The sequence below is a fragment of the Oryx dammah genome, unplaced genomic scaffold (assembly GCF_014754425.2).
Source record: "Oryx dammah isolate SB20612 unplaced genomic scaffold, SCBI_Odam_1.1 HiC_scaffold_21, whole genome shotgun sequence".
Lineage (NCBI taxonomy): Eukaryota > Metazoa > Chordata > Mammalia > Artiodactyla > Bovidae > Oryx > Oryx dammah.
In genome coordinates, this window is record NW_024070205.1 from 33,370,511 (window position 1) to 33,396,395 (window position 25,885).

At 50.9% G+C, this 25,885-nt stretch overlaps 1 protein-coding gene across 3 annotated transcripts in view; it reads left to right on the forward strand.

Moving 5' to 3' along the window:
• KCNAB2 (potassium voltage-gated channel subfamily A regulatory beta subunit 2) overlaps nt 1–25,885 on the forward strand; it is a 96,507-nt gene that overhangs the window by 48,669 nt on the left and 21,953 nt on the right. For all 3 annotated transcript variants that reach the window (XM_040263276.1, XM_040263278.1, XM_040263277.1), the window contains 2 exons: nt 18,547–18,590; nt 19,410–19,447. In XM_040263276.1, the coding sequence (XP_040119210.1) occupies nt 18,547–18,590; nt 19,410–19,447 (82 nt within the window). The remainder of the gene's footprint in view (nt 1–18,546; nt 18,591–19,409; nt 19,448–25,885) is intronic.

Consider the following 25,885-nt stretch of genomic DNA (forward strand, 5'->3'; position numbering starts at 1 on the left):
CAGGAAACGGGGTAACCACTTTCTTGTCAACCGGGGTAAATTCTTGGGGTTTTAAGAATGCTGACCGTAGGACTTCCCTTGGCGGTTCAGTGGTTAGGTCTCCGAGCTTCCACTACAGGGGTCATGGGTTTGATCCCTGGTCAGGGAACTGAAACCCCACATGCTGCGTGGCAGGCCAAAAGCAAAAGCAGAATGCTGACTGCGTAGGAATGTGTAACAGAGGGAAAACGAGGGTCTGTGTGGTCCTCTGCTCCAGAGATAAACACTGCGGTGTTTGGTGTCTCCTCCGTGGGGAGATGGTGGTTTTTTTAAAAAACTGCAGCAGAGTACACTTACTATGTCATCCCTCTTCTTGCTGTCTCACTGGGATGTGTTAATTATTACGGGTTGACTAACACGAATTGCTCCCCAAGTGGCTCAGTGGTAAAGAATCCGCCAACCCATGCAAGAGTCGCAGGAGATGCTAGTTTGATCCCCAGGTCAGGAAGATCCCCTGGAGGAGGGAATGACACCCCACTCCAGTATTCTTGCCTGGAGAATCCCATGGACAGAGGAGCCTGGCAGGCTACAGTCCGTGGGGTCTCAAAGAGTCAGACACGACTTAGCAACTGAGCACGAGCACGAAACACTAATTAGGGGAAAGTCCTCGATTCATCATCTTACCCACAAATCCATGGTGGCATCAGAACGTGCGAGGTCCTAGGGACCAAGATGTGCTTGGGTTGGCCTGTCCTTTCCGTGGGAAGTGTCTTTCAACAGGTGGCCTCTGAACTGGTTGCTGCGACTATGCTTAAAGCTGTGATTAGCAAAGGCTGTGGTTTAGGTGTCCCTGGTTGTCGGATGATGGGCTTGTAGGGCTCAATTCCGTTGGAACCTCAGGACACTCTGTTTAGCTCGCTTGTCATTGGAATCAGTGACAGTGCACTGACCCTCCCCCTTTCTTCTCTGAAAGCCTCGGAAAGTGGCCAGAGAGCCCCAGAGCTGGCAGCTGAGTCTATAAATGACAAATATTCAGCTTTATCCCTGTGCCTTCCAGGGACAAGCCCTGGCCAGAGCCAGTCACCCAGAAGAAGCCCCCTCCCTGCTTCTGTTCAGTCTGTGTTCAGTTGCCAGATTTAGCAAATAAAAATACAGAGCACCCAGTTAAATCTGAATTTCAAACAAATAACAAGTTTGTGCCATAATCAGGACATACTTATACCAGAAGTTATTTGTTGTTTATCTCAAGTCCAGATTTAAGTGAGTGTCCTATATTTGATTTGGTTTCCACCTACCACAGGCCCCAGGGGTTATCTGGCTGTTCTCTGGAGAGTGGAACAGAGACCAGCCCTGTTGCTGAAACGTTTTCTCCTGCGGACAAGTGTTTGGGTCTTCAGAGGTCATTGCATGAGCACGTGGTTGTCATTTAAAGATATAAAGCACTTCTGCCCTGAGTCCATTAGGTGGCAGAATTCTTAAGGCTTTGCATTCTAAAACTCCAGATGTAACAGGACAAAGGGTCAGCGAGACTGGCCCTAAGGACCTCCTGATTCTGTTGGAGATTTCTCAAGAGGGAGATGAGGGTCTGAATTTTCTTCTTCTTTTTTGGGGGGGAGGGGCTATCCATTGATGTTGTTGTTGCTGTTCAGTCACTAAGTCATGTCTGACTCTGCAGCCCTATGGACTGTGTCATGCCAGGCTCCTCTGTCCACAGGATTCTCCAGGCAAGAATACTGGAGTGGGTTGCCATTCCCTTCTCCAGGGATCTTCCCGACCCAGGGGTCAAACCTTCATTTCCTGCACTGGCAGGGGGATTCTTTACCACTGGGCCACCTGGGAAGCCCAAGTCATTGATTGTTGCTGTTCGGCTGTTTCAGTTGTTGTTCAGTTGCTAAGTCATATCTGACTCTTTGTGACCCCATGGACTGTAGCACGCCAGGCCTCCATATCCCTCACTATCTCCCAGAGTTTGCCCAAGTTCAGGTCCATTGAATCAGTGATGCCTTCCAACCATCTCATCCTCTGTCACCCTCTTCTCCTACCCTCAATCTTTCTTTCCCAGCCTCAGGATCTTTTCCAATGAGTCAGATCTTCACATCAGGTGGCCAGATTATTGGAATTTCAGCATCCTTTAATTAATTCAGAAATATTTATTGAGGACCTACTTGACTCCAGGCAACAGACTTGCAGACATTGCATAATCAGGACAGACAGGGTTCCTCCTCACCCTCTTGGGTGTTCCATCCTGGTGGGGGAGTGACAGAGAAAAAGCAGGTAAATGCCTAAGAGAGTCAGGGAGGCCAGGGACAGCTTAGACTGGAAGTGGTGGGGAAGAACCTTCCAGTTCAAGGGGACAGGGGAACATTTGAGAAGAGAAGCCCTGGGGCAGAGTGAGGAAGACAAGAGCAGTGGGGGGAGGCCAAGGGAAGAGGCCAGGGGGTTGTCCTCCTGGGAGACCCCAGCTCCCTCAAGTATAGATACCATTTATAGAAGGGTGCCCTGGGGTGAATTATGTCCCTCCAAATTGCATCCACTCAGATTCCTAGAGGCTACTTGGAAATAGGGTCTGTACAGACGTAATTAGATAAGCTTACACTGGAGTTGGGTGGGCCCTAAATCCAATGCCTGGTGTCCTAATAAGAGGCCCAGTGAAGTTGCACAAGGAAGAGGGTTTGTAATGGCGGAGGCAGAAATTAGAGTGATGTGGCCACAAGCCAAGGACTATGGTCCCGAGAAGCTGGCCAAGGCCAGGACAGACCCTCCCCTGGAGCCTACAGAGAGAGCCCTGCCCTGCCCACACCCAGATTTCAGCCTTCTGGCCCCCGTTGATGTGATAGAACCACATTCCGTTGCTCAAAGTCCCCCAGTTCAATGAACTCTCTTGCAATAGCCCTAGGATCCAAACATAGCTTGGGGTTGTGGATCCTGGGAAAATGTCCTGTTTGCCTGACACTCCAAGGAAAAGGTCTGTGTTGCATCTGAAGCTTGATGGACTAACCATGGGGCTGAAACACCCTGGGAACCTCGCTTCCCAAGCAAGGGTTGACAAGAAAACTGCTTGAAGCTTTAGCATCTGATGGTCCAGAGGTGGTCACACTGTGGGGCCCTTTCTTCATCTGATGGATTTCATCTGACTGCACCTGGGAATTTCAGTTAACTGGGAAGAGAGCCTCCAGAACCACGGCTACCAGTTATGAAAGATCCCAGATAAATGCCCTTCCAAGGTTAATGCTCCTGGCAGCAGCTGGGCTGGGACTCTGTTAAACCTGGTCTTAAATATTAATATAAAAAAGATAACGCCTCCAGATAAGTGCTGCCTGGTGGAGCAAGGTGAACACCATGCCACCAACCCAACACATTATCAGTTGAACTGAGCCTACAGCTGGGAAAAGATTTCTTGTTAACTTCACCCTTTTTTTTTTTTTAAACTGTCCTCAACTCTTGCTGTTTAAAAAAAAAAGGCACTGAATTTTAAAATCTCCACAGTCCCTGTGTCAGCTCCTCCTTCCCACGTCCACCTGGCTACAGCGATGGAGGGTCCGGATGTGTGGCCTGAGACAGGGCAACAGCTGTGGTCGTGGGCCCACATGGTGCCAGGCAGACACCGGACCTGGTTCAGGGATGCTCCTCTTCTGCCGCACACGGCCCTGGGAAGGAACCCAAACTCCCCACTGGATCCCGCACACGCTGCCTCTGATTTTGGCCTGTACTCCTTTTCCTCCCGCTCGGGGTGCGCCTGCCTTTGAGCCATATCTCGGAGGAGCTCACTGCATCCCGCAGTCCTTGCACACCCTCAGTGTCCCCCAGAGGGTGCATCCTCCAGGTTTTCACAGGGCCGGCTCCCTCCCATCAGCGCAACTTTGGCCTCAAAGAGACTTTCCCCACCACCTGTCTAAACAGATGCCCAGTGAGTCACCCTCAAGCCCACTATCCTCTCACCTTGTTTTTGCGCGTCTGCATCCCGCTGATGGCATGACCTTTGTCTGTTCTCAGCTCCTAGAGCAGTCCAAACCTCTATAAGTACTGGCTGGATGGTGTTTCCCAGTCTTGGTCTTAACCCACTTTCCAGAACATTCTCTTTCTGGAAATGTCTCTTTCCTGCTGCTTCCTGGGCAGCAGGACTGAAAGCTGTGTCTGAGACTCTCTGATATGGCCCGGAGGGCAGGGAGCCTTGGGCAACGAGCCTTGGCCATGAGCTTCTGGCAGGGTACAGGGTCCTGCCTGCCTGCAATTTTTGACGCTAGAGTGTGGCCTCTTACCACTAGCCTCTTACAGGAATCGCAGACAGTATTTGATTTGTAGTCAAGCTCATCAAATAGACTTGCTCATTTATTCACAGGTGGTCACTTCAAGCTGGGGCAGTCAGGGAAGACTTCCTTGAAAAATCTGGGAAGCCAGTGTGTCTTAAAGGATGGGTAGGAAAAAGGAAGAGGGGCAGGAGAAAAGACAGGTGAGGGTTGGTGAGAGGACCAGTCTGGGGTGATGGGTGGGGCAGGTCTACCTTGAGCCGGTTCTCTTACCAGTGTTCTGGGGTTGCCCTAACACAGCACACACGCAGAAGCTCAGAACAGCAGCTTTTTATTCTCTCATGATCTGGAGCCGAGAAGTCCAAAAGCCAGGGGTCAGCAGGGCCACACTCTCTCTGAAGGCTCTCGGGAAAGATCCAACCTTGGCTTTTTAAATAATTTTAATTGGAGAATAGTTGCTTCACAATGTTGTGTTAGTTTCAGGTTTACAGCAAAGTGCATCAGTTATACACACACACATATCCAGTCTCTTTTAGATTCTTTCCCCATATAGGTCATTACAGAGTACTGAGTAGCTTCCCTATGCTGTCTAATAGGTCCTTATTAATTACCTATTTTTGTATATAGTCGTGTGTATATGTCAATCCCAATCTCCCAGTTGCGAGCGGAAACAGTGGCAGATTTTATTTTCACAAAATCACTGCGAATGGTGACTGTAGCCATGAAATTAAAAGACGTTTGCTCTTTGGAAGAAAAGCTGTGACAAACCTAGACAGCATATTAAAAAGCAGAGACATTACTTTGCCAACAAAGGTCCATATAGTCAAAGCTATGGTTTTTCCAGTAGTCATGTCTGGATGTAAGAGTTGGACCATAAAGAAAGCTGAGCGCCGAAGAACTGATGTGATGCTTTCAATTTGTGATTCTGGAGAAGACTCTTGAAAGTCCCCTGGACTGCAAGGAGATCAAACCAGTCAATCCTAAATGAAATCAACCCTGAATACTCACTGGAAGGACTGATGCTGAAGGCAAAGCTCCAATACTTTGGCCACCTGATGGGAAGAGCCAACTCATTGGAAAAGGCCCTGATGCTGGGAAAGATTGAAGTCAGGAGGAGAAGGGGGTGACAAAGGATGAAATGGTTGTGTGATGTCACTGACTCTATGGACATGAGTTGAGCAAACTCTGGGAGATAGTGAGAAGCCTGGTGTGCTGCAGTCCATGGGGTCACAAAGAGTCAGTCACGGCTTAGTGACTGAACAATAGCCCTTCCCCTCTGGCAACCGTAAGCTTGCTTTCTGTAATATGTCTGTGCTTCCTTGATTTTGTCTCTAGACACATCACTCCAATCTCTACCTCTGTCTTCACATGACTATTTTCCTCTGTGTGTCTCTGTCAGTCTCCAAGTCCTCCTCTCCTTATAAATACAGCAATCATTGAATTTAGGGCTCACCCGAATCACCTCCTCTTTATGCGATGACATCTACAAAGATCCTTTTTCTGAAGATGGTCACATCCATGGGTGCTAGGAGTTAGGACATGGACATGTCCCTTTGGGGAATGTGTCTCAACCCACGCCGGGTCACCAGGGCTGACTCAACTCCCAAGCCTACAGGAATGTCACTGAGTGTCCTGGGGGGAACCCAGCTCTGGACAAGTCATATGGTCTCCCCAGGTCTCAGTGTCCCCATCTGGAAAGCAGAGACTTTAGTCACTTCCTCATAGAATTATCCTGAGGACTAAATAAGGTAGTGATGGAAACCAAAGCTCCAGGCTTGGCTCCTGGTGAGAGAGAAACTGTCTGGGAATAAATGTCATGGGTGCCAACAGAAGCACCTGGAGAAGCAGCTTGTGTTCTGTGTGGCCATCAAGCAGATGGAAAGGAAGGGAGGGAGGGAGAGAGGTGGTGAGACGAGCCAGTCACTCTGGAAGAGCTGCTGTGCCACGATCCAGGGGTCTCCCCAGCCCCCTGGGGCAGGTTGGGGGTGGATCCCAGGCACCACACCAGAAGCTCCTGTTGCAAGAAGCTCTCTTTGGTAGCATTCTATAGACACGGCAGGGCTTTTACTCAGGGTGGCTTCCCCTCTGATTCATCATGGCAGGAACCAGCTGCTTTAACAACAGCAGGTACTGGAGAAGCAGAAAAACCCCAAATCTGCTGTGGCTCAAAACCATCCACACTCGATGTTTCTGTGCCAAGCCGTTGTCTGGGACTCACTTCTCCACCAACACACATTTGAAAGGAGAGACCCTTTGGGGTGACATTTAACTGTGGCAAGTTCAGGTTGAGGTCTTAGGCTTTTGATTTTCCACTCTTGTCTTTTCTTGTGATTTTCTAAGTACATTAAGAGTTTGTGACCTCTGTGTGAAGCACGTGGAAAGTTCCAACTGCGCAAACCCACCTGCCCAACTCCCACTCAGCAGTTCTCTGCTGGACCCGCCACATTTGTCCTGGGTTCCCCGGGCGGGTTCTGAGGTCAGACGCCCATTCCCACCGTCCCCACAATGCATTACAGAGGGATGAGCGGGGACGGGGGACTCTACACTGGGCCAGGTGTCCCACGGTCCCCACAACATGTTACAGAGGGCTGAGCGGGGACTGGGGACTCTGCATCGGGCCAGGTTCAAGAGTCCTGGGAGAGTGCCTCCTGTGTGGCCCCCAGGCCTCTGGTATCACTGGGGAGGCTGAGGTCTGACACCCAGAGGAAGGAAAGTTTATTGGTGCTTGAGAAGCGGGGGAGACTGCTTCACACAGCATGTACTATCTCAGCTGATGCCAGGGGATGACAGGGAGTTCAAAGGCAGAGAAACAGGAAGGGCAGTCCCATAGGGAGCAGCAAGAGTGAAGGCCCAGAGTCTTTTGAAAGCATTGACATTTTTTTTCAGTAACAGTTATATTGAGATATAATTCACATACCATATACACATTTGTTATTCTGTCACTCATTCATATCCAGCTCTTACAATTCAATGGTTTTAGTATATTCATATAATTGTGCAAAAATCATCAATTTTAGAACATTTTTGTCACCCCAATAAGGAAATCCCATACCCACATTAGCTGTCGTTTCCTGATTCTCCACTCCCCTCACCCCCTTGAATCACTAGTCTGCTTTCTGTCCCTATGGATTTGCCTATTCTGAACATTTATTTTATTTATTTGGGCTGCACTGGGTCTTCAGTGCTTTGTGCGGGCTCTCTCTAGTGGCGAGCGGGGGCTGCCCTCTGGTTATGGAGCGCGGTTTTCTCACTGCAGTGGCTTCTCTCGTGGCCGAGCGGAGCACGGGCTCTAGGCACACGGGACTGACTCAGCAGTTGCAGTGTGCAGGCTCAGCAGTTCTGGCACACAGGCCTAGCTGCTCCGAGACAGGTGGGATCTTCCCGGACCAGGGGTCAAACTCGTATGCCCTGCATTGGCAAGCAGATTCCCAACCATGGCACCACAAGGGAAGTCCCCTGAACATTTCATATGAATGGAATCAAATCATACAGTACATGGCTTTAAAGAACCCGCCTGCCAGTGCAGGAGACCTAAGAGACACAGGTTCGATCCCTGGGTCGGGAAGATCCCCTGGAGGAGGAAATTGCAACCCACTCCAGTATTCCTGCCTGGAGAATGCCATGGACAGGGGAGCCTGCTGGGCTACTGTCCATAGGGTCTCAAAGAGTCAGACACGACTGAAGCGACTTAGCATGCACGACTCGTTTCTTTCTCTTAGCATGATGTTTTCCAGGATCGTCCATGGTGGGACGTGTGTCAGTACTTCATCCTTTGTATGGCTGAATAACATTCTACTGTGTGGATGTAGACTACATTTTGTTTATTCGTTCGCTATTTTATCTGTTGTTAGACATTTGGATTGCTACAACTTTGGGGCTGTGATGAGTAATACTGCTGTGGACATTTGTGTTCAAGTTTTCGTGTGGGCGTTATGTTTTCAGTTCTCTGGGCACATACCTAGGAGTGGAATTGCTGGATTGGGAGGTGAGATGGGTGACCTTTTACACACTGTCGTGACTAAGTCTTTGTGAATCTCACTTAAAGCTCAGAGCACACCATCTGGTTAAGAGCAACCTGAGGAATCCATAGTGAGATGCCGTCCCTTATGGAATCCATAATGAGATGCCGTCCCTTGTGGGATCCAATGATTTGCCAGTGCACAGAGTACCGAGTGAGGTGGAATGAAGTAGGGGATCTCCATACCCTCCAGGCCAGTGCATGCTGCTGCTGCTGCTACTGCTAATCACTTCAGTCGTGTACGACTCTGTGCGACCCCATAGACGGAGGCCCACCAGGCTCCCCTGTCCCTGGGATTCTCCAGGCAAGAACACTGGAGTGGGTTGCCATTTCCTTCTCCAATGCATGAACATGAAAAGTGAAAGTGAAGTCACTCAGTCGTGTCCGACTAGTAGCGACCCCATGGACTGCAGCCTACCAGGCTCCTCCATCCGTGGGATTTTCCAGGCAAGAGTACTGGAGTGGGGTGCCATTGCCTTCTCCAAGGCCAGTGCATAGCACTATTCAAATCTCTTGAGAAAAACACAGCTTCCACAGTGCCCTGGTGGTCCAGTGGTTAAGACTTCACCTTCCAATGCAGGAGGTGCAGGTTTGATCCCTAGTCAGGGAGCTAAGATCCCACGTGCCTCAGGACCAAAAAATCAAAACATAAAATGGAAGCAATATTGTAACAAATTTGATAAAGACTTTAAAAATGGTCCATATCAGAAAAAGAATGCATTTTCCCAGGCCCAGCCCCAGAGCTGCTGATTCCGTAGGTGTGGTTGGGACCCAGGAATCTGCATTTGTAACAAGCTCCTCCTGCCCAGGTGTTGAGCATCCCTGCAGTGGACTATAAGCTCCATGAGCCTGGGGAGGAGCCAGAGGCAGGGTCTTTGCCACCTGCAGCCTCTTCAGCAGGGGTGTGGGCTTCCTGAGTGCCAGGGTCTATTGTCTTCAAGTACAGGGCCCAGTTGGTGGAGAGCCCAGCTGGTAGAGGGGCCAGCACTGCAGCCTGCCCTTCCTCCTTCCCATCGCCCATCACCTAAGGGGCTCAGGGACCCATGCCAGGCAGGTGAAACTTTCACAGGCAGATGGAAGAGGAAGGCAGTGCTGCCCTGTGGATCCTGAGGGGCCCCTACTGCCCTCCACGGATGGCGTCTGTGACCTGCCAGGGACCCCTTGGCAAAGGTACCAGCTCTGCCCTCCCTCTCTCCCCAGGACCAGGTCCCCCCCTGGGGAGCGGTTCCTGCTGCCAAGTCAGGCCATGGGGAGGAGAAACAGGACGCACTTACCAGTGGGGGTAGGGACAGTCTCTCACAAGGGCCTCTCCTAACTCCATGGCCAGAAAGCCCTTCCTCTCTGCTGAGGGAGAGTGGGAGGGATTCCTGAGGACCGGACCCCCAGTGTGAGCACTTTTGTGATCTGAACACTTTGGTGACCTGCGCTGGATACAAGATCACTGAGGCTTGGAGAGGGAGTCGCTTGCCCCTGGCTGCCCAGCTCAGGAGCAGGGAGGCTGGGACTGGATGGAGCAAGGTTTTATTATTAACTTCTCAAAAAGGCAGGGCCAGATCTGAGAGCAAGTACAGCCATCCTCTGTGAACATCTTGGGGTAGCTTCTTCTCTGAGTCCTGTCAGAGCACAGGATAGGCGTGCAAGGTTCCTGCAGAGCCAGGTCCTGAGAGACAGAGTGGTCCTCGGGCTAGCCACCTCATTCTGTCAATGGAAGCTCAGAAGCTCAGAGACTGCAGGACACTTGCCTGGGATCATACAGCGAATTAGCAGCAGAGCCTGACCACCTGCCTCCCATCTACCCTCTCCTTCTCAGTCACAGGGCAGAAAGGGACCTAAAAGTCAGCTATGGCAAGGGCCACCCTGCAGGGTGAGAGTGGCATGCTTGGGGTCAGCGAGCAAAGCCAGCCCTTCCTGCTAATGGGGACGTCTCTCTGGGTTTCAGGGAACCCCTTAACCTTGCTCCAGAAGAGCTGGTTCCCATCTCCCTCCTGACCCCCTTAGTGTGGGAAAGGAGGCTGGGGTAAAGCAGAGGGTCTTCACTCATCCCTTCGCTCACCCATTCATCCATCCATCCTTCCATCCATTCATTCATTCCTTAGCTCATTCATTCGCTCCAAGTGTTGATTGAGCATCAGCTGCAAGCTAAGTACTGTTCAGAGTGCTGGAGCTTCACAGGTCTCTGAGACCGCAGGGTTCTTTTCTCACTTCACCTGGGTCATTACCAGCCAGAAAGAGTGGCTCTCTCTCCTCCAGATCTCTGGTGATTTGACTTCCTGTGCCAAAACCTGGTGGCAGCCTTGTTTTCTTGGGTGAGAACCGCCCCAGGACAGAGCTGGCCAGGCCGACTGCCTGCATGCTCAGCCGTCCACCCGGCTGCAGTGCCTGCCTCGTCCAGACCCGGCTGAGCGGCTGTCAGCCTGGAGCACCAGTGCCGGCCTCCCGGGGATCGGCCGGGGCAGTCGGGCGGCTTGTGCATCCGCTTCATTAATAATGAATCGCCAGACGCCTCCTGCACCTCCTGTGCCTCTCGCCAGTCACCTCGTTGACTTGGTGGGAGTCTCAACAGCCACGGTGCACAGAGCCAGGCTCCCTCTGAGAGACCCGGGGAAGCCTGGAGAAGCAGCTGCTCCCCGAACCCCCAGGCTGCCACCCTGATGGGAGGCGTGCTCCCTCCCCCTCCTGCTGTCAGAGGCCGGCAGTGTCGCTCATTGGTCGCGAGTTACTGGCAGCCCAGCCCTGCCGGACACAGCTGGGCTGGGGGCTCAGGCGGGCAGAGCCAGACCAGGGTGGGGCAGAGGACGGACCCGCAGAGAAGGGAGAGAAAATGGCATCGCCCCCCACCCCTGGATTTCTGAGTTCTATGTGATCAGATCTTTTCTAGCACATTTCTGGAAATTTGACTCCCTTCTGTCTGAGACCACACGGGCTTTTTCTACATCATTGCCTTTGGAAATCTTCACTCCTGGCAGCTCCTTCAGCTTCTGGGATAAAGTCTTGTCCCAGGCAGAGCGGGGCTCCAGGGGCAGATGACCTTGGAGCCTGGAAGGAGAGGGGACGTGGTCAGGAGCTGAGTACCGGCGACATGCAGGTGTCCTTTGTATGCTCAGAGCATGGCCTCAAGGGCCGGGGCCCCGAGGAGCGGCTGGGCCGGCCAGCGGCCAGCAGCCCCAGCCTGGGCACCCGAGGCCGCTTCCGTGCAGTGGCCATGGTGGCCCGGAGTCTGGGACAGCTGTCGGTGCAGAGCCTCCCGAGCGTGGGCGATGCCAGCGTGAAGCAGCCCGGGATGAAGTATAGGTATGCAGTGCACGGGGATGTGCGGGGCAGGGGTGCCCTCCCTAGGTTATCGGCGGGGGTGGGGTGCTTGGCAGATGTGGGGGAGAAATAAAATCGAAGTCAGGGTCAGGCCTCAGTCTCCTTCCGATCTTTGGTGGGGGATGATGATGCCTCTTCTCTCCTTCTGCCTGTTTGTTTCCCTTCCTGGGGGCAGTGGGTGGGGGTTGTCACTAGAGCTGAGCCCCCCATGTCAGATGCTGTGTGATACTTCCTCTTCCTGGCAGCCCCAGGGCAATGACCACAGGTGCCCTGCCCTCCCCCAGGGCACACAGGCCTCAGGAATGCCCCCTGAGTGGTCTGATGTCTTTGCAGCTAAGCCACCTTGACAAACCTCAGTTTAAGTCAGGGATATAGGGTGAACCACGTGATAGAGTTAACCTTCCCCCACTCCTTGACCTGAGCCGAAGCCCAGACCCAGGTTCCTCTACAGCAGGATTCAGGCTCTGCAGGGCACAGGCAGCAGCTAGAGTTCTCTGCTAAGGGCTCAGGCTTGGCTTCTGTGTGTACCTCTGCTTGGGCCCAGCCCCCCACATGCTCTGGGTGCACTCGCCCTGAGTCTATACGTAGAGAGCATGCAAAGGGCCAGTGTGTTGGGGCGGGGAGGGGCCCCTTCCTGACATTCCTTGCATCCCCCCTTGGCCTACCCAGGGTCTTGCTCAGATGCCCAATGGGGTGCACCCAGGTGCAAAAGGAGGGCTGGGTCTGAACCCTGGACCCCTGGGTCACCCGGCTAGAGGTCTAGCCTTCCTTTAATTGTTAATTTAATTTTTGTGTGATGGTGAAGGCAATGGCACCCCACTCCAGTACTCTTGCCTGGAAAATCCCATGGATGGAGGAGCCTGGTAGGTTGCAGTCCATGGAGTTGCTAAGTTGGACATGACTGAGCAACTTCACTTTCACTTTTCATTTTCATGCATTGGAGAAGGAAATGGCAACCCACTCCAGTGTTCTTGCCTGGAGAATCCCAGGGACGGGGGAGCCTGGTGGGCTGCTGTCTATGGGGTCGCACAGAGTCGGACACGACTGAAGTGACTTAGCAGTAGCAGCAGTTGAAGGATAGTTGCTTTACAATACTGTATTAGTTTCTTCTGTTTACAGCAAAGTGAATCAAGTTTATATATACATATGTCCCCTCCTTTTTGGATTTCCTTCCCATTTAGGTCACTGCAGCAGGTTAAATAGAGTTCTCTGTGCTATACATTCAGTTCTCATTAATTATCTATTTTATACATAGTATCAATAGTGTATATATGTCAATCCCAATCTCCCAGTTCCTCTACCCCCTCTTTCTCCCTTGGTACCCATATGTTTGTTCTCCACATCTGTGTCTCTATTTCTGCTTCGCAAATAACAATGGAATATCATTCAGCCATAAAAACAACTGAGATTGGGTCATTTGTAGAGACGTGGATGGGCCTAGAGAGTGTCACACAGAGTGAAGTGAGTCAGGAAGCCAGAAACAATCACGTATTAATGCATGTGGGACCTGGCCTTTCTCACTCATGAGTTTTCTGCACTTAGAGCCTTGAACACTTTGAGAATGATGTTCCAGGGAAAGGGTAGTTCTTACCACAAACCATCTTCATGAACCAGAAAAGCTAAGTTAGGTCCCTGGTTCCCAACTCTGCTCTCTGAGACTCAAATCACACGGGCCACCAACCTCAGAAAAAGCTGCAGAAGAATCTGGTTGTATTTGAGGAGAATGGGTTTCTAGCTGGTATTGGTTGGTACCAGCTCGAAAAGTATTAAAGAAAGGATCCTAAGAAATGAGCTGTGTGGCTTAAACCTTAGACCAGTGCCCAGAAGATGGACCTCATGTGAAGGACCCGTGTCATAAGTCCCAGGCCTCCTCGAGATGAATTCTGGGATAACGAGGCCTTTTGCCTCTCCGTCTGTAACCCTCCTGCCCTGGATCTTTGGGGACATTTGACATGCTTTTATGGGTCTCTGGGGTACAGAGCTTTTGTTCCCATCCTCTCAATTCAGTAAGGACAGTCCAGAGCAAAATTCTTTTCTAGAAACTCTGGTGGTTTATCTTTTGTTAAGTGAGAACCGAAAACTAAGAGTAAACAGAATCTATTTTTTAGTTTAGATACATGTTACCTGCCGAGACTTTTAAGTCAATCCTGAGATCAAAAGAGTGAGACCATTTCTAAAAGTATGAAGGACAATGTACACAGGAAATGTGGCTATTGACAGGATTTCCCTGCCAAGATCTTAAGATCCATTGAAGATTGGACATCAGAGAGCCTGAATGCTTAAGACTGCTGTGTGCACCTATGTGTGCATCTGTGTGTGTGGACCTTTGTGTGTGTGCACCTGTGTGTACATCTGTGTATATGCACCAGTGTGTATGGATCTGTGTGTACATTGGCATATGTGCATCTATGTGTGCATCTGTATGTGTGCACCTGTGTGTGCCTCTGTGTGTGCACGTGTGTGTGCACCAGTGTGTATCGATCTGTGTGTGTGCATCTGTGTGTGTGTATCTCTGTATATCTGCAGCTGTGTATGCATCTCTGTGTGTGTGTACCAATGTGTGTGTACCTGTGTGTATGTGTATCTATGTGTGTGCGTGCCTGTGTATGTGTGTATGTGTGACACGCTGGAGGCACTGAAGGTGAGACAGGCAGCATAGGAAGGCGCTTGCTGGGCCAGAGGGTTCAGAATCTGAGACCCCAGGCCCAGCTTTCCACCCTGGGGGACCCCACCTGTCCTTACAGGTGGCAGGGCCTGGGGAGCTTGCCTTGGCAGTAAGAGGAAGAAGGTGGGCTCATTTCCCTGTAGGTGTGTAGTCTCAGAGCTGAAATGGAAGCCAGAACCCAAACCACCAGACACCTCTGCTGAGTATGGGGTCCCTGCCTGACGGGGTTGTTCCATGATGACTCTCCCAGGATCACAGCCAGGGTACATGCAGGTGGGAGCTACAGGGGGCCTGATCCAGGACCACCCTCTACTGACCACCTCCTTAAGGAGCTGGCCCTTCACAGTGGCACTGAGGGTAATGTGGCCTGTACCACTAGGGTGCCACAATCTTGCCAGAGGGCCCCTTTGGCCCTGAGCAGTAGAGGTGCTCAGTGTGGAGGAGGGGAGACACCAAGACCCGTGAGTAAAAAGAGGCTCCTGCGTTGGGTCCTGAGGGTCTGGCCCCAAAGTCTGGGCTTCTCAGCCCCACGTCACACCCACAAGCACCCCCAGGACCTGTGGCTGCCAGATGCAATCTGATGGCAAAGGTCTGGTAGCCCAGGTCCTTCGTAGGGAGCTTGGAGTCTGGGGGCGGGCAGAGCTGTAAACAGATAGTGCTCCACAGGGTGACAGCCGACAGGAAACCCCAGCCTCCCTGTCCATCAAACCATCTCTAAGGCCAAGTTGCTTTCCATCACCTGACCGCATTTTTGTCCTCCACCCAGATGGCTGAAGTGAAAGGCCCTGAACAGCTATTTCTAAAGGATGTGTAATTGCCTAGAATGTGAAATGCAGTGTTTAAGGGTGCGGCCCATCGGGGTGGGGTAGGGGGTGCTGCATGATAAACATCAGTTTTCCTCCAGCAAAGGTTAAATCCCTGAGTCCTCATTAGCCATTTTTCCAGACCACAGGAGGGACAGGAGACAAATTAATAAAGACTAACATTATCGGGGTTTAGGGATTTAGCCAACTATTTTATCACTGTGGCGAGTTTTAATCAGGGGAAAGAAACCTGTAGGAAATGATTGCCCCATGTAGAAAGTTTTGAGTGGCAGCGTGTCTCCAGCCCAGGTCCACAGGAGGCTGTGCTCTGTTAGGCTGCCCCCACCCCCACCAAGCTGCCGTATTTATAAAACTTCCAGCCCGGAGATACCCTGTCCTTTCTCATTCCTCCTCTGGAGGCCTGGCAGCGGATGGCAGAACCAATACCATCATTTTAACAGGGAAACAACTTGAGCGGGTAATTGCAGCATGGCGCGGTGTCCTAGTTTTGCTAAATTATTCCTGTGGGCGGTGGGTGGAGCCACAGCTGCATCACCGAGCACCCTACATCCGTCCGAGGAAACTCGGAGCCCCTTCTGATGGGCAAGGGCGGTCGCCTCTCTTCAACCACAGACACAGGTGGGCTCAGCCTGCTGTCCTGTGTCCTCACCTGTCTGCTGCTAAAGCCACCCAGCCCCTGAACAAGCTGTACGTACCTGAACAAGCCGCCCAGCCCCTGAACAAGCTAGTTGCACACTGATGAAGGGCAGTTGCAGGACAGGCCTAAAACTTCACCTTCTACAGAGCCTGGCTGGGAAATTGCTCCTCCACCATCATGCCTGGGGGTGGTTTTAGAGAGGCGGGGGGCTCAGTCTCCCTCCCAGCACCTGGATTTATCCAGACCAGGTACCCAAGTCTTCAAACACCCAGGCATCACAAACAAGGTTCTAAAGGTTTTCATGACTGTGCTCATTTCCAGGGGAGGGGCTTCTCAAAGGAGTTTATGACCCAAAACGGTTAAGACCACTGCTTAGAACTTTTAGTCCCTGATGCTTTGTTATCAGACCACTCCTAAGCAGTGTTCTAATTTCTCACCACAAGTATTTTCTCACTTGTGTGAGATAAACTAGCTAACCTACTAAAAAGAACTGGCCTGATGCAGGGTCTATAAGTGATGTCATTGTGCTTTTCTTTCTTTAATTCCTTTTTAATTCCTATTTCGTTATACATAACAAAACACAACTTCACTTTCTACTTAGCAAGCAACATCCATTCAAGCATGATTTAAACTATATAAGAAAACGTTTAAGAATGTTGCTCTTGAATTTCATACATACTGTATTTCAGATCTCTCCTCTCAAGTCTAAAGCTAAATCAAGAATATTCCAAGGATTTTTTCCCTGTTTTTGGAAATATAATTGACCCATAACCTTGTATAAGTTTAAGTTACAATGTGATGATTTGATACATTTACCTGTTGTGACCTGATCACCACCACCAACATCTGTCACCTCACGGAGTTATGAATCGCGCCTCTTTCTAGGGTCATAAACCAAGTGGCTCTGGGTTGGAATGTGCAAGCAATGCTGAGGGCATTAGTAGATTATTTCATTGATTTATAGGGGAAAAAAAGGGTGTGGGGGAAACTTGAGTTCCCTTTTTAACATAGTAACATTTAAAACCTATTTGACTTATACATTGTTTCTTGAATAAGGAAAAGGTTGCGTCCACCCTCACCCCCACACCCTCCCTACCCCAGTTCTGTGCTCTCTTAAAAAGGAGACTCCTGCAGAGTCAGTGTTCTGTGGTACCTTATCCCATTTCATCCTCACGGCAACCCCCTGAGAGAGGCAGCATCGCAAGCCCATTCTGTAGATGAGCTCACTGAGGCTTCAGGTGGTTACATGATACACCCAGGGGCAGGCATACAGCCAGGAAGGTCCAAGCAGGGTTTGACTTACAGCTTCTGAGCCTCTGCCTGTAGCCACTGCCGATCCACTCCCCTCCCTGGAAAAGAAAACAGCTGCTATTATGTCCTCATTTAGGAAAACTACCAGCATATCCTGTAGGAACAGTGGACCAGTGGCTGGGCTGATTCTAATGGAAATGTAACGAGAAAGCTGGGCAATTTAGAACTACTTAAATTTGGTGACAAACTGTTATCAAACTGCTTATGAGTTTATTCTATCCACCCCCGATCAACAACCAGCTGTGATGTGGGCAGGGTCCAGGGATCTTGTAACCGGGGAAACTGAGGCTGCAGAAGGTCAGAGAGGGGAGGGTCAGGCTAGCCCCATACCTTCTTCCCAGGGGGCCACCCCCGTGGAGTAGAAAAACAGGACATAGCACCCACTGAAGTTAGAAACATCCAAGGGCCCTGGGAAAGGAGGCTGGGGTCCACCCTGTGCATCTCTTACAGCTCTCTCGCTTCCCACCCGTGGGGTATCACAGCTCGGGCTGGTCCCAGGACCGGGATGTCTCAGGAGGGAGGTGGACTCACACCCTGCCGCTTGTCAACCTCACCATCTGGCGACTTCCAAAAAGGGCTCGAGTGGGGGCCACCACTGGGGTGGAGAGCATGTTCTCAAAGTCTGGGTGGAATCCAGCTTTCTCCCCAGGGTGCTCTTCTGTAAAACAGAATATCAAAAAAAGGGAATTGCCTGCCACACTGAGCTTTTGGGGAATCAGTGACAGGGCCACCCTGCCCGCTGCTGTCTGGCAGGCTCCAGCCCAGCCAGCCTTGGCAGGAGGGACAGGCCAAGCTGGACAGGAAGCCCAGGCCTCAGCAGGGTGCTGCTGCCCTCCGTGACCCCCTGAGGGCATTAATGACAGCCTGCAGCTGGTCCCCATGGACCTGGGACAGACCCCACCTGGCAGGTGCTAAGTAGGCCTGTGGTGGGGCCCCGGGCAGTCCGCACAGCTGTGGCCACTAATCCTGACCAGGACGTGTGCCGCCAGGGGTCAGTCTAGCTCTAACCCTCCTCTGTGGCTCTGGCTGGGGGTCAGGCCTGCTGTGGGCATGGGCACCCCTCAGTGGAGCTCTCATCTCCGCCCATTCCTCCTGCAGAGAGACAAGGCCGGGGGCCACATGGCCCAAAGGATGTGGGACTAACTTGTCCTGTACTCCACGAAGAGGGGAAGTGAAGATACACAAAACACAGACGTGACACTAAAGAAATGCAAAGAGAAGCTTCTCACGAGAGCGGGGCCACGAGGCCTGAACCAGTCTTATTTCAGCCCATGAAACAACTCTGGCCTGTTCCGTGTTTTCTCCCCACGGTGGCTTCCGGGGCCCTGCGGTGGTCACAGCACGGCCTGGCCCAGCAGTATGGCCGTGCCCTGGCATGTGGGGTGGGGGACAGTTGGCCCTTTACCCCAGGATGGGTGAGCAGCAAGCTTCTCTCCAAAGGACCCCTGGCCTTCAGAGCCTTAAATGACATGCATGGGGGGTTCAGGAGACTGGGCAGTGGAAACAATGGGTCCTGCCCTGAGCTGCTGAGAACTCATACCACGTTTGTCTTCCAGGAACCTGGGCAAGTCGGGCCTACGGGTCTCCTGCCTGGGGCTCGGTGAGTATGGAGATCTCTTAGTGCCATGGTGCCCACGGAAGCAGGGGCGGTGGGAGGGCTGAAGGGGTCACTCTGGGGGTGAGGGGAGGGAGCTACCTCTGAAGCCAGAACTGGGGAGGAGAGGCTTGGTTGCCATGGCAACCAGGAGGCCATGGTGCAGGGGCCTGGGACAGGGAGGGGACAGAGATGCAGCCTTCGTGAACACCAAGGTGCTCTGCACACACAGCCCCTTCCCAGCAGCAGAGAACCAAGGAAGCGCCCTGTCCCTGAAGCGGGCATCTTCTTTCCTTACATAACAGGGTCCCTCATGAAGAGCAGTTGGATTTTGCCCTTTTTTTCCTTTTGCCAGATATGATCTCTGTTCCGAGAACATGCTGTCTCTCTACCTCACAGTGCACACGTACACCCACACACACACACACACATATATACACATACACACCACCCAGCAAGCGTGATGACATGGCTGTCAGACCGGTGCATCTTCAAAGAGACAGCCCTGGCCCCGCTGCCCACAGGGTGTCCCCGGAATAGGAGCTGCAGTGGCAAGAGCCCCAACAAACCCATCACAGCCCGCCAGCCAGCTGCCTGCTCTGGGCACTTACTGTCCCCTTGGTTCCTTGGCCCCAAGAGTCAGAGACTTGCCCCAAAGGCCAGATGTCCACACGTGTCCAGCACACGCTCTCGCAGAGCAGCAAGGTGGCCTATGGCTGCCTTCTCCCCCAACTGCCGTGTCCTGCTACCTGAGGTCTAAGCACCTGGGGAGAACTAGCATCCCTGGGGGCATTCTCTGACTTCAGTCTGTGTCTCTCCTTCCAGGAACATGGGTGACCTTCGGAGGCCAGATCACTGATGAGGTGAGATGGGGCTCCCTCGTTCCCCCAGGCCCTGGGGAGGGCCACCAGCGCCCTGAGCACGTGGTAAAGTCTTCCAAATGTACCAGGTGGCCTGCGCTCAGGGCGGCCTCCATGGCTCCCTCCTTCTGTTTCTCCAGGGTGCCCTGGAGGACAGCAGAAAGGGTGAGCCAGGCAGTGGTGCCAACACCTAGCAGCTAGGTGCCTTGAGGCTTCAGCAGATCCTTTAAAGTCCCAGAAACTCAGGTTTCTCATCTACGTGACACCCGGCCCACAGTTAGGGGAATTCCAAGAGCGCTCACTTTCCGAATCATCAAGCCCTAAGCAATCTCTGCTGCTGCAGAGGATGCCCACGTGGCTTTGAAACTTCAGTAAATGTCTGTCAAAAGCGTTTAGAATGCAGATTGTGGGACTTTCCTGGTGGTCCAATGGCTAAGACTCCCTGTTCCCAGTGCAGAGGGCCTGGGTTTGATCCCTGGTCAGAAAACTAGACCCCACACACCACAACTAAAGATCTTGCATGCTGCCACGAAGATCAAAGGTCCTGCCTGCTGTAACTAAGACCTAGCACAGCCAAATTTTAAAAAATTAGAATGTAGATTTGCAAATTTGCTGCGAACTGAAGACCAAGCAGATGAATGCTTGACTGAGCTGCTAACTGCGCATGTCCCAGAGCCAGCGTCCGTGGCACCCACTGCCACGGGATGGACCTGCTGGGGCTTCTCTCCCCACCCTGGGATGCAGCATGGCCAGTGCCTGTCCTGAAGAGGATGATGATTCCCAGGCTGGTATGCACTTCTGGGCAAGAAGTGAGTATCTTGGAAGTGAGAACAGTGGTATTTCCTCAGAGAGCTCAGAACCTCTGCATGAGATGCTGTCTGCCTTCACGTCCGCCCTGCTTACTGTTGGGAAGGTTGCATTTAAAAAATGAATGGGCACTCAGTCATGTCCGACTCTCTGAGACCCCGTAGACTGTAGCCCACCACTCTCCTCTGTCCATGGAATTCTCCAGGCAGGAATACTGGAGTGGGTTGCCAGGCCTTCCTCCAGGGGATCTTCCCAACCCAGGGATCAAACCTGTGTCTCTTGCGTCTCCTGCTTTGGCAGATGGGTTTTTTACCACTGTGCCACCTGGGAAGCCCTTAAAAATATAAATTAGCTCATTTGTGACCTTTAGCTATGATTGCTCAGTTACTTTTTGAAGGGAAAGCTTGGCTTCTGTCACCATCTAGATGCATTTCATTTGCATTCTTGTTCCTTCTGACCGTGGCTATTACAGAGCTGTTGATATTCGCCCCTGCTCTGAGGTTCTAGGTCTGAGCTATCTCAGGGTAAAGTTGGCAGTTTTTAAGGTCCAGGCAATTGTTTCACTTCAGCCACCAGATTGGTTCCAAGCACTTAGAAGGTCGGAGCCCTGGAGTCCACGTGCTTTACCCCAAATAAATTGAGTCTGATTCTCCTGTTTCCCTTTCGATGTGGAAGAATTCTGTCAAGGATGTGGCTTCATTTCCGAATGGCATTATTAGCTACACTGTGTGTGATGTCCTTGTGGGAAAGATACAAAGAAGTGGTCGGATGTTAACCATCCAATTAGGTGACTTTTTCAGCAACAGATCCATCGCAGCCAAAAAGTATTGATTAATGATCCGATGACAACCACAGCTGGCTCCAGCCTCCCCCGTGTCCCCATCAGGGACATAGTGACACGTATGAAGACATTGGAAGTCGTTTGCAAATGACACAAAGCTGGAAGGACGGTGGATACAACAGATGACAGATTCAGGGTTCTAAAAGGCCCTGACAGGTGAAAATGATTGAACAAAAGAGCAAGCAGAATTTTTATATTAAGTTCTACAGTTAGTGTCCCAAAAAATCAATACATCAAGACTAAGGGCCCATTTTGCTATGGTTCAGATGAAGAATGCCTGGATTTTATTCTTTAGCTGACTGCCTGGTCTGAGCCAGCGGGGTTAGTGCCGCAAGGAGGCAAAGCAAAGACCATCTGGGCTGCAGAGAAACACATGTGCAGCCCCAGGCCCACTGGGCACTCCAGCTGGGTGACCCCACCTGGAACACTGTGTCCCTTACTACGTTCATGTCCAAAAGAAGGCATTCAGCATGCTGTGGAATTCAGAAACAGAGTTCTGTTTTTAGAGTTACTTCCTGTGTACAAGACACTGTGCCCAGATGCTAGGGAGATCCAGAAATGAGGAACCAGTGGGTTTACTGTGGCAGAGGGGTGTTTCCTGGCTGGACTTGGAAAATATCAGTAAGTGATGGCCCCAGGGCCAAAGCTAGTCCCCAGCCTATATTCTTTTTATTTTTTTTTCCTTTCTTCTTAAATATATGAAACATAAAACTTGCCATTTTAATCACTTTTCTTGTAGTTAAAATAAGCATAATGTAAAATGTGCCCTGTTAACCATTTTTGAGGTATACAGTTATCTTGAAGTAAACAGGTATCAAGTACATTAACTCTGCCGCGCAACCATCACCATGTTCTATTTCCAGCATTTTTCATCACCCCAAACAGAAACTCTGTACCCAGTAAGCCAAAAGCCCCTAGTCCCTGGTCACCTCTCATCCACTCTCTACCTCTATGGGTTCCACAGCCATTTTTGTAAATAAAGTTTTTTCGGCAGGCAGCCACGTCAGTTCATTTACATATCATCTGTGGCTGCTTTCAGGCTATGAGGGCAGAGTGGAATAGTTGCCGCAGAGACCATCTGGTCTGAAAAGCCTGAAATATTTACCCTCAGCCTCTTTACAGAAAAGGATTGCTGTCAGCCATCCTTTGGGGTCACAGCAGCATCTGCAAATATCTGTGGGTTGTTGTCCCAGGGAAGGGGACTTCCATGGGTCAGGCAGGGAGGCAGGAAGCATTCAGTGTTAGTAGACCTCACATCACATGGCAAAGTGCCAGAGCTGCCCTGGACAGAATCAGGTTTCCAAACTCTAGTTTAGTGCCCTTTCTGTGATCTCACACAGCTGCTCAGGGAGAAAATGCCCCCTCGGGCCCGTGTCCCAAGCAGCCTGGGCAATAAAAATTTAACACAAATAGTGGCTGAGAACTTTATATTTATTATGGCTCTCAATCCTCCATCAACTCAGAGAGGTGGGTGCTGTATCCCATTCCGAAGAAGCAGAACCTCCAGACTGAGCAGGTGCCTGAGGTCACACCTGGAGAGCAATGCAAGGGGACCCCACCTGGGCTCCTTGCCTCAGAACCAGCAGCCCCTCCCAGATCTGGGGCAGGACGCTGTTCCCTAGTAGGGGTGACAGGGAGGTGGCCCACATGTCTTCCAAAGTTCCTTCTGCCTCCAGCCTCTGAGACTCTGACATTGGAAATAAGTGAAAAGTCACAAAACAGAAACTCCATTACACAAAGCAGGATGCACCCACGGAGAGAAAGTCTTTAGAAGCCACGTTTTGATGACTGACATGGAGACAGGACCATGATGAAACAGCACAGAAGACAGCAGAGACAGCCGTCTGTATGCCACAGTTGCAGTGTTGCAGGGAAAAACCATATGATGCTGTTCAGTCGCTAAGTCACGTCTGACTCTTTGCAATCCCATGGACTGCACACACCAGGCTTCCCTGTCGTTCACCATCTGCTGGAGTTTGCTAAAACTCATGTCCATTGAGTCAGCGATGCCATCCAATCATCTCATCTTCTATCGCCCCCTTCTCCTCCTGCCCTCAATCTTTCCCAGCATCGCGGTCTTTTCCAAGAGTTGGCTCTTCGCATCAGGTGGCCAAAGTATCGGAGCTTCATCTTCAGCATCAGTCCTTCCAATGAATATTCAGGGTTGATTTCCTTTAAGATTGACTGGTTTAATCTCCTTGCAATCCAAGGGACTCTGAAGAGTCTTCTCCAATACCACTGGAAAGCATTTACTTAGAAAAATCTGGAAAAGAAATTACAGCAAAATCATAGCAGACCAAAAATCAGCCCTGAAAATTCCCAGATTCCCCCATTCTCTTTCTGTTCACAGTCACTCAGGCACTGTCCTGGGTGTAATTAGGATTATCTTCAGATCTTTCTTTCTTCCTCTGTCAGATCATGCTGTCTGAGCACCTGCCAAGGGCCAGGTCCCTGCCCTTGGGCTGCTCTCTGTCTAGAGAATGGGACAGATCACAGATCCTAAGCATATCCTTAAAAAAAAAAAAAAAAACTGAATAATCGGAGTAATCTGTTTTTAAATTTTATTTATTTATATATTTGTTTTTGGCTGTGCTGGCTCTTTGTTGCTGTGCCCGCGGGCTCCTCATTGCAGTGGTTTTTCTTGTTGTGGAGCATGGGCTCTAGAGTGTGCAGACTTCAGCAGTTGCAGCGTGTGGTCTCAGCAGTGGCAGCTCCCAGGCTGTGTAGCACAGGCTTAGGTGCTCCGCAGCATGCGGTGTCTTCCCGGATCAGGGATCGAACCCTTGTCAGGGATCGAAGCCGTTGTCTCCTGCACTGACAGTTGGATCCCTTACCACTGAGCCCCCAGGCAAACCTCGTAAGCACATCTTAGTCCCGATAAGAATATGTTAAATGAACCATGAAGAATGCATTCTTTTCCTGTGGCTGCTGTAAGAAATTAACCACTAACCGCATGGTTTAGAACAATAGACATTTATTCTCTCATGGCTTTGGAGGCCAAAATCCAAAACTGGTATCACTAGGCTGAAATTAAGGTCAGCAGGGCCACGCTTCCAATGGAGGCTTCAGGGGAAAATCCTTCCTGACTCTTGTAGTCTCCGGGGGCTGCCTGCAGTCCTCGGCTTATGGCCACACCACCCCAGCCTCTGCCTCTGGGGTCACATCCTCTTCTCCTGTCTGTGTCAAATTTCCTGCAGCCTCCCTCTTATGAAGACACTTGTGGTGGCATTTAGGACTCACGTAGCTCATTCCAGTGCCTCCCAGGTAGCGCAGTGGTTAAGAATCCACCTGCCAAAGCAGGAGATGCAAGAGACTTGAGTTCAATCCCTGGGTCGGGAAGATCCCCTGGAGAAGGAAGGGAATGGCAACCCACTCCAGTATTCTTGCCTGGAGAATCCCATGGACAGAGGAGCCTGGTGGTCTACAGTCCATGGGGTCGCAAAGAGTCAGACCTGACTGAGTGACAGACATAACTGAGCGACTAAGCACGCATAACTCATTCAGGAGAATCTCCCTTAATTTAATCACATCTGTAAATGTAACACGAATGTTACCTAAGGTGACATTCACAGATTCTGGGACCTGATATCTTTGGGAGCCATTATTTAGCTGACTACAGAGAACAGGAAAACAGAGAAAGGAGGACTGGGAGGCAGGCATGAGAGAGTAAGCCACTTGATGACCCAGAGCATTCCAGCCCAGGGGACAGAGAGGAAGAAAGGAGACAAAATAGGAGGAGGAGGAAAGGAGGGCTCCTGGAGAAGGCAGTTGTTTTGGAAATGTTGTTACACTTGAGCCCCAGGAGGGAGGAGAGGAGCCAGTCTACTCTGGTGGGGGGCGGGAATCCAGAAAACTCCCCCACCAAGGAGCCTTCCTACTCTGATGACAGCAGCTGACTGATGGGGGTAGCTTTGACCTGCTCAGCCTCTGAAACCTTTGGGATTCGCTGCGAATATTTGAAACAGATTTTACACCCTCTCCCCAATATCAACACCCTCAGATAGGTAGATGACACCACCTTCCTGGCAGAAAGCAAAGAGGAACCAAAGAGCCGCTAGATGAAGGTGAAAAAGGAAAGTTAAAAAGCTGGCTTAAAACTCAACATTCAGAAAACTAAGATCATGGCATCTGGTCTCATCACTTCATGGCAAATAGATGGAGAAACAATGGAAACAGTGGCAGATTTTCTTTCCTTGGACTCCAAAATCACTGTGGACCGTGACTGCAGCCATGAAATTCAAAAACGCTTGCTCCTTGGAAGAAAAGCTATGACAAACCTAGACAGAGTATTAAAAAGCTGAGACGTCACTTTGCCGACAAAGGTCCATATTGTCAAAGCTATGGTTTTTCCAGTAGTCATGTACGGATGTGAAAGTTGGACCATAAAGAAGGCTAAGTGCCAAAGAATCGATGCTTTCAAATGCTGGTGTTGGAGAAGACTCTTGAGAGTCCCTTGGACAGCAAAGAGTTCAAACCAGTCAATCCTAAAGGAAATCAACCCTGAATATATGTTGGAAGGACTGGGGCTGAAGCTGAACCCCCAGTACTTTGGCTATCTGATGCGAAGAACTGACTCATTGGAAATGACCCAGATTCTGGGAAAGATTGAGGGAAGGAGGAGAAGAGGACAACAGAGGATGAGATGGTTGGATGGCATCACCGACTCAATGCACATGAGTTTGAGCAACTTCCAGGAGATAGTGAAAGACTGGGACGCCAAAGAGTCTAACATGACTTGGCAACTGAACACAACCCCAATATCCTGGATTTCTGGCTTCTCTTGAAAAATAAAG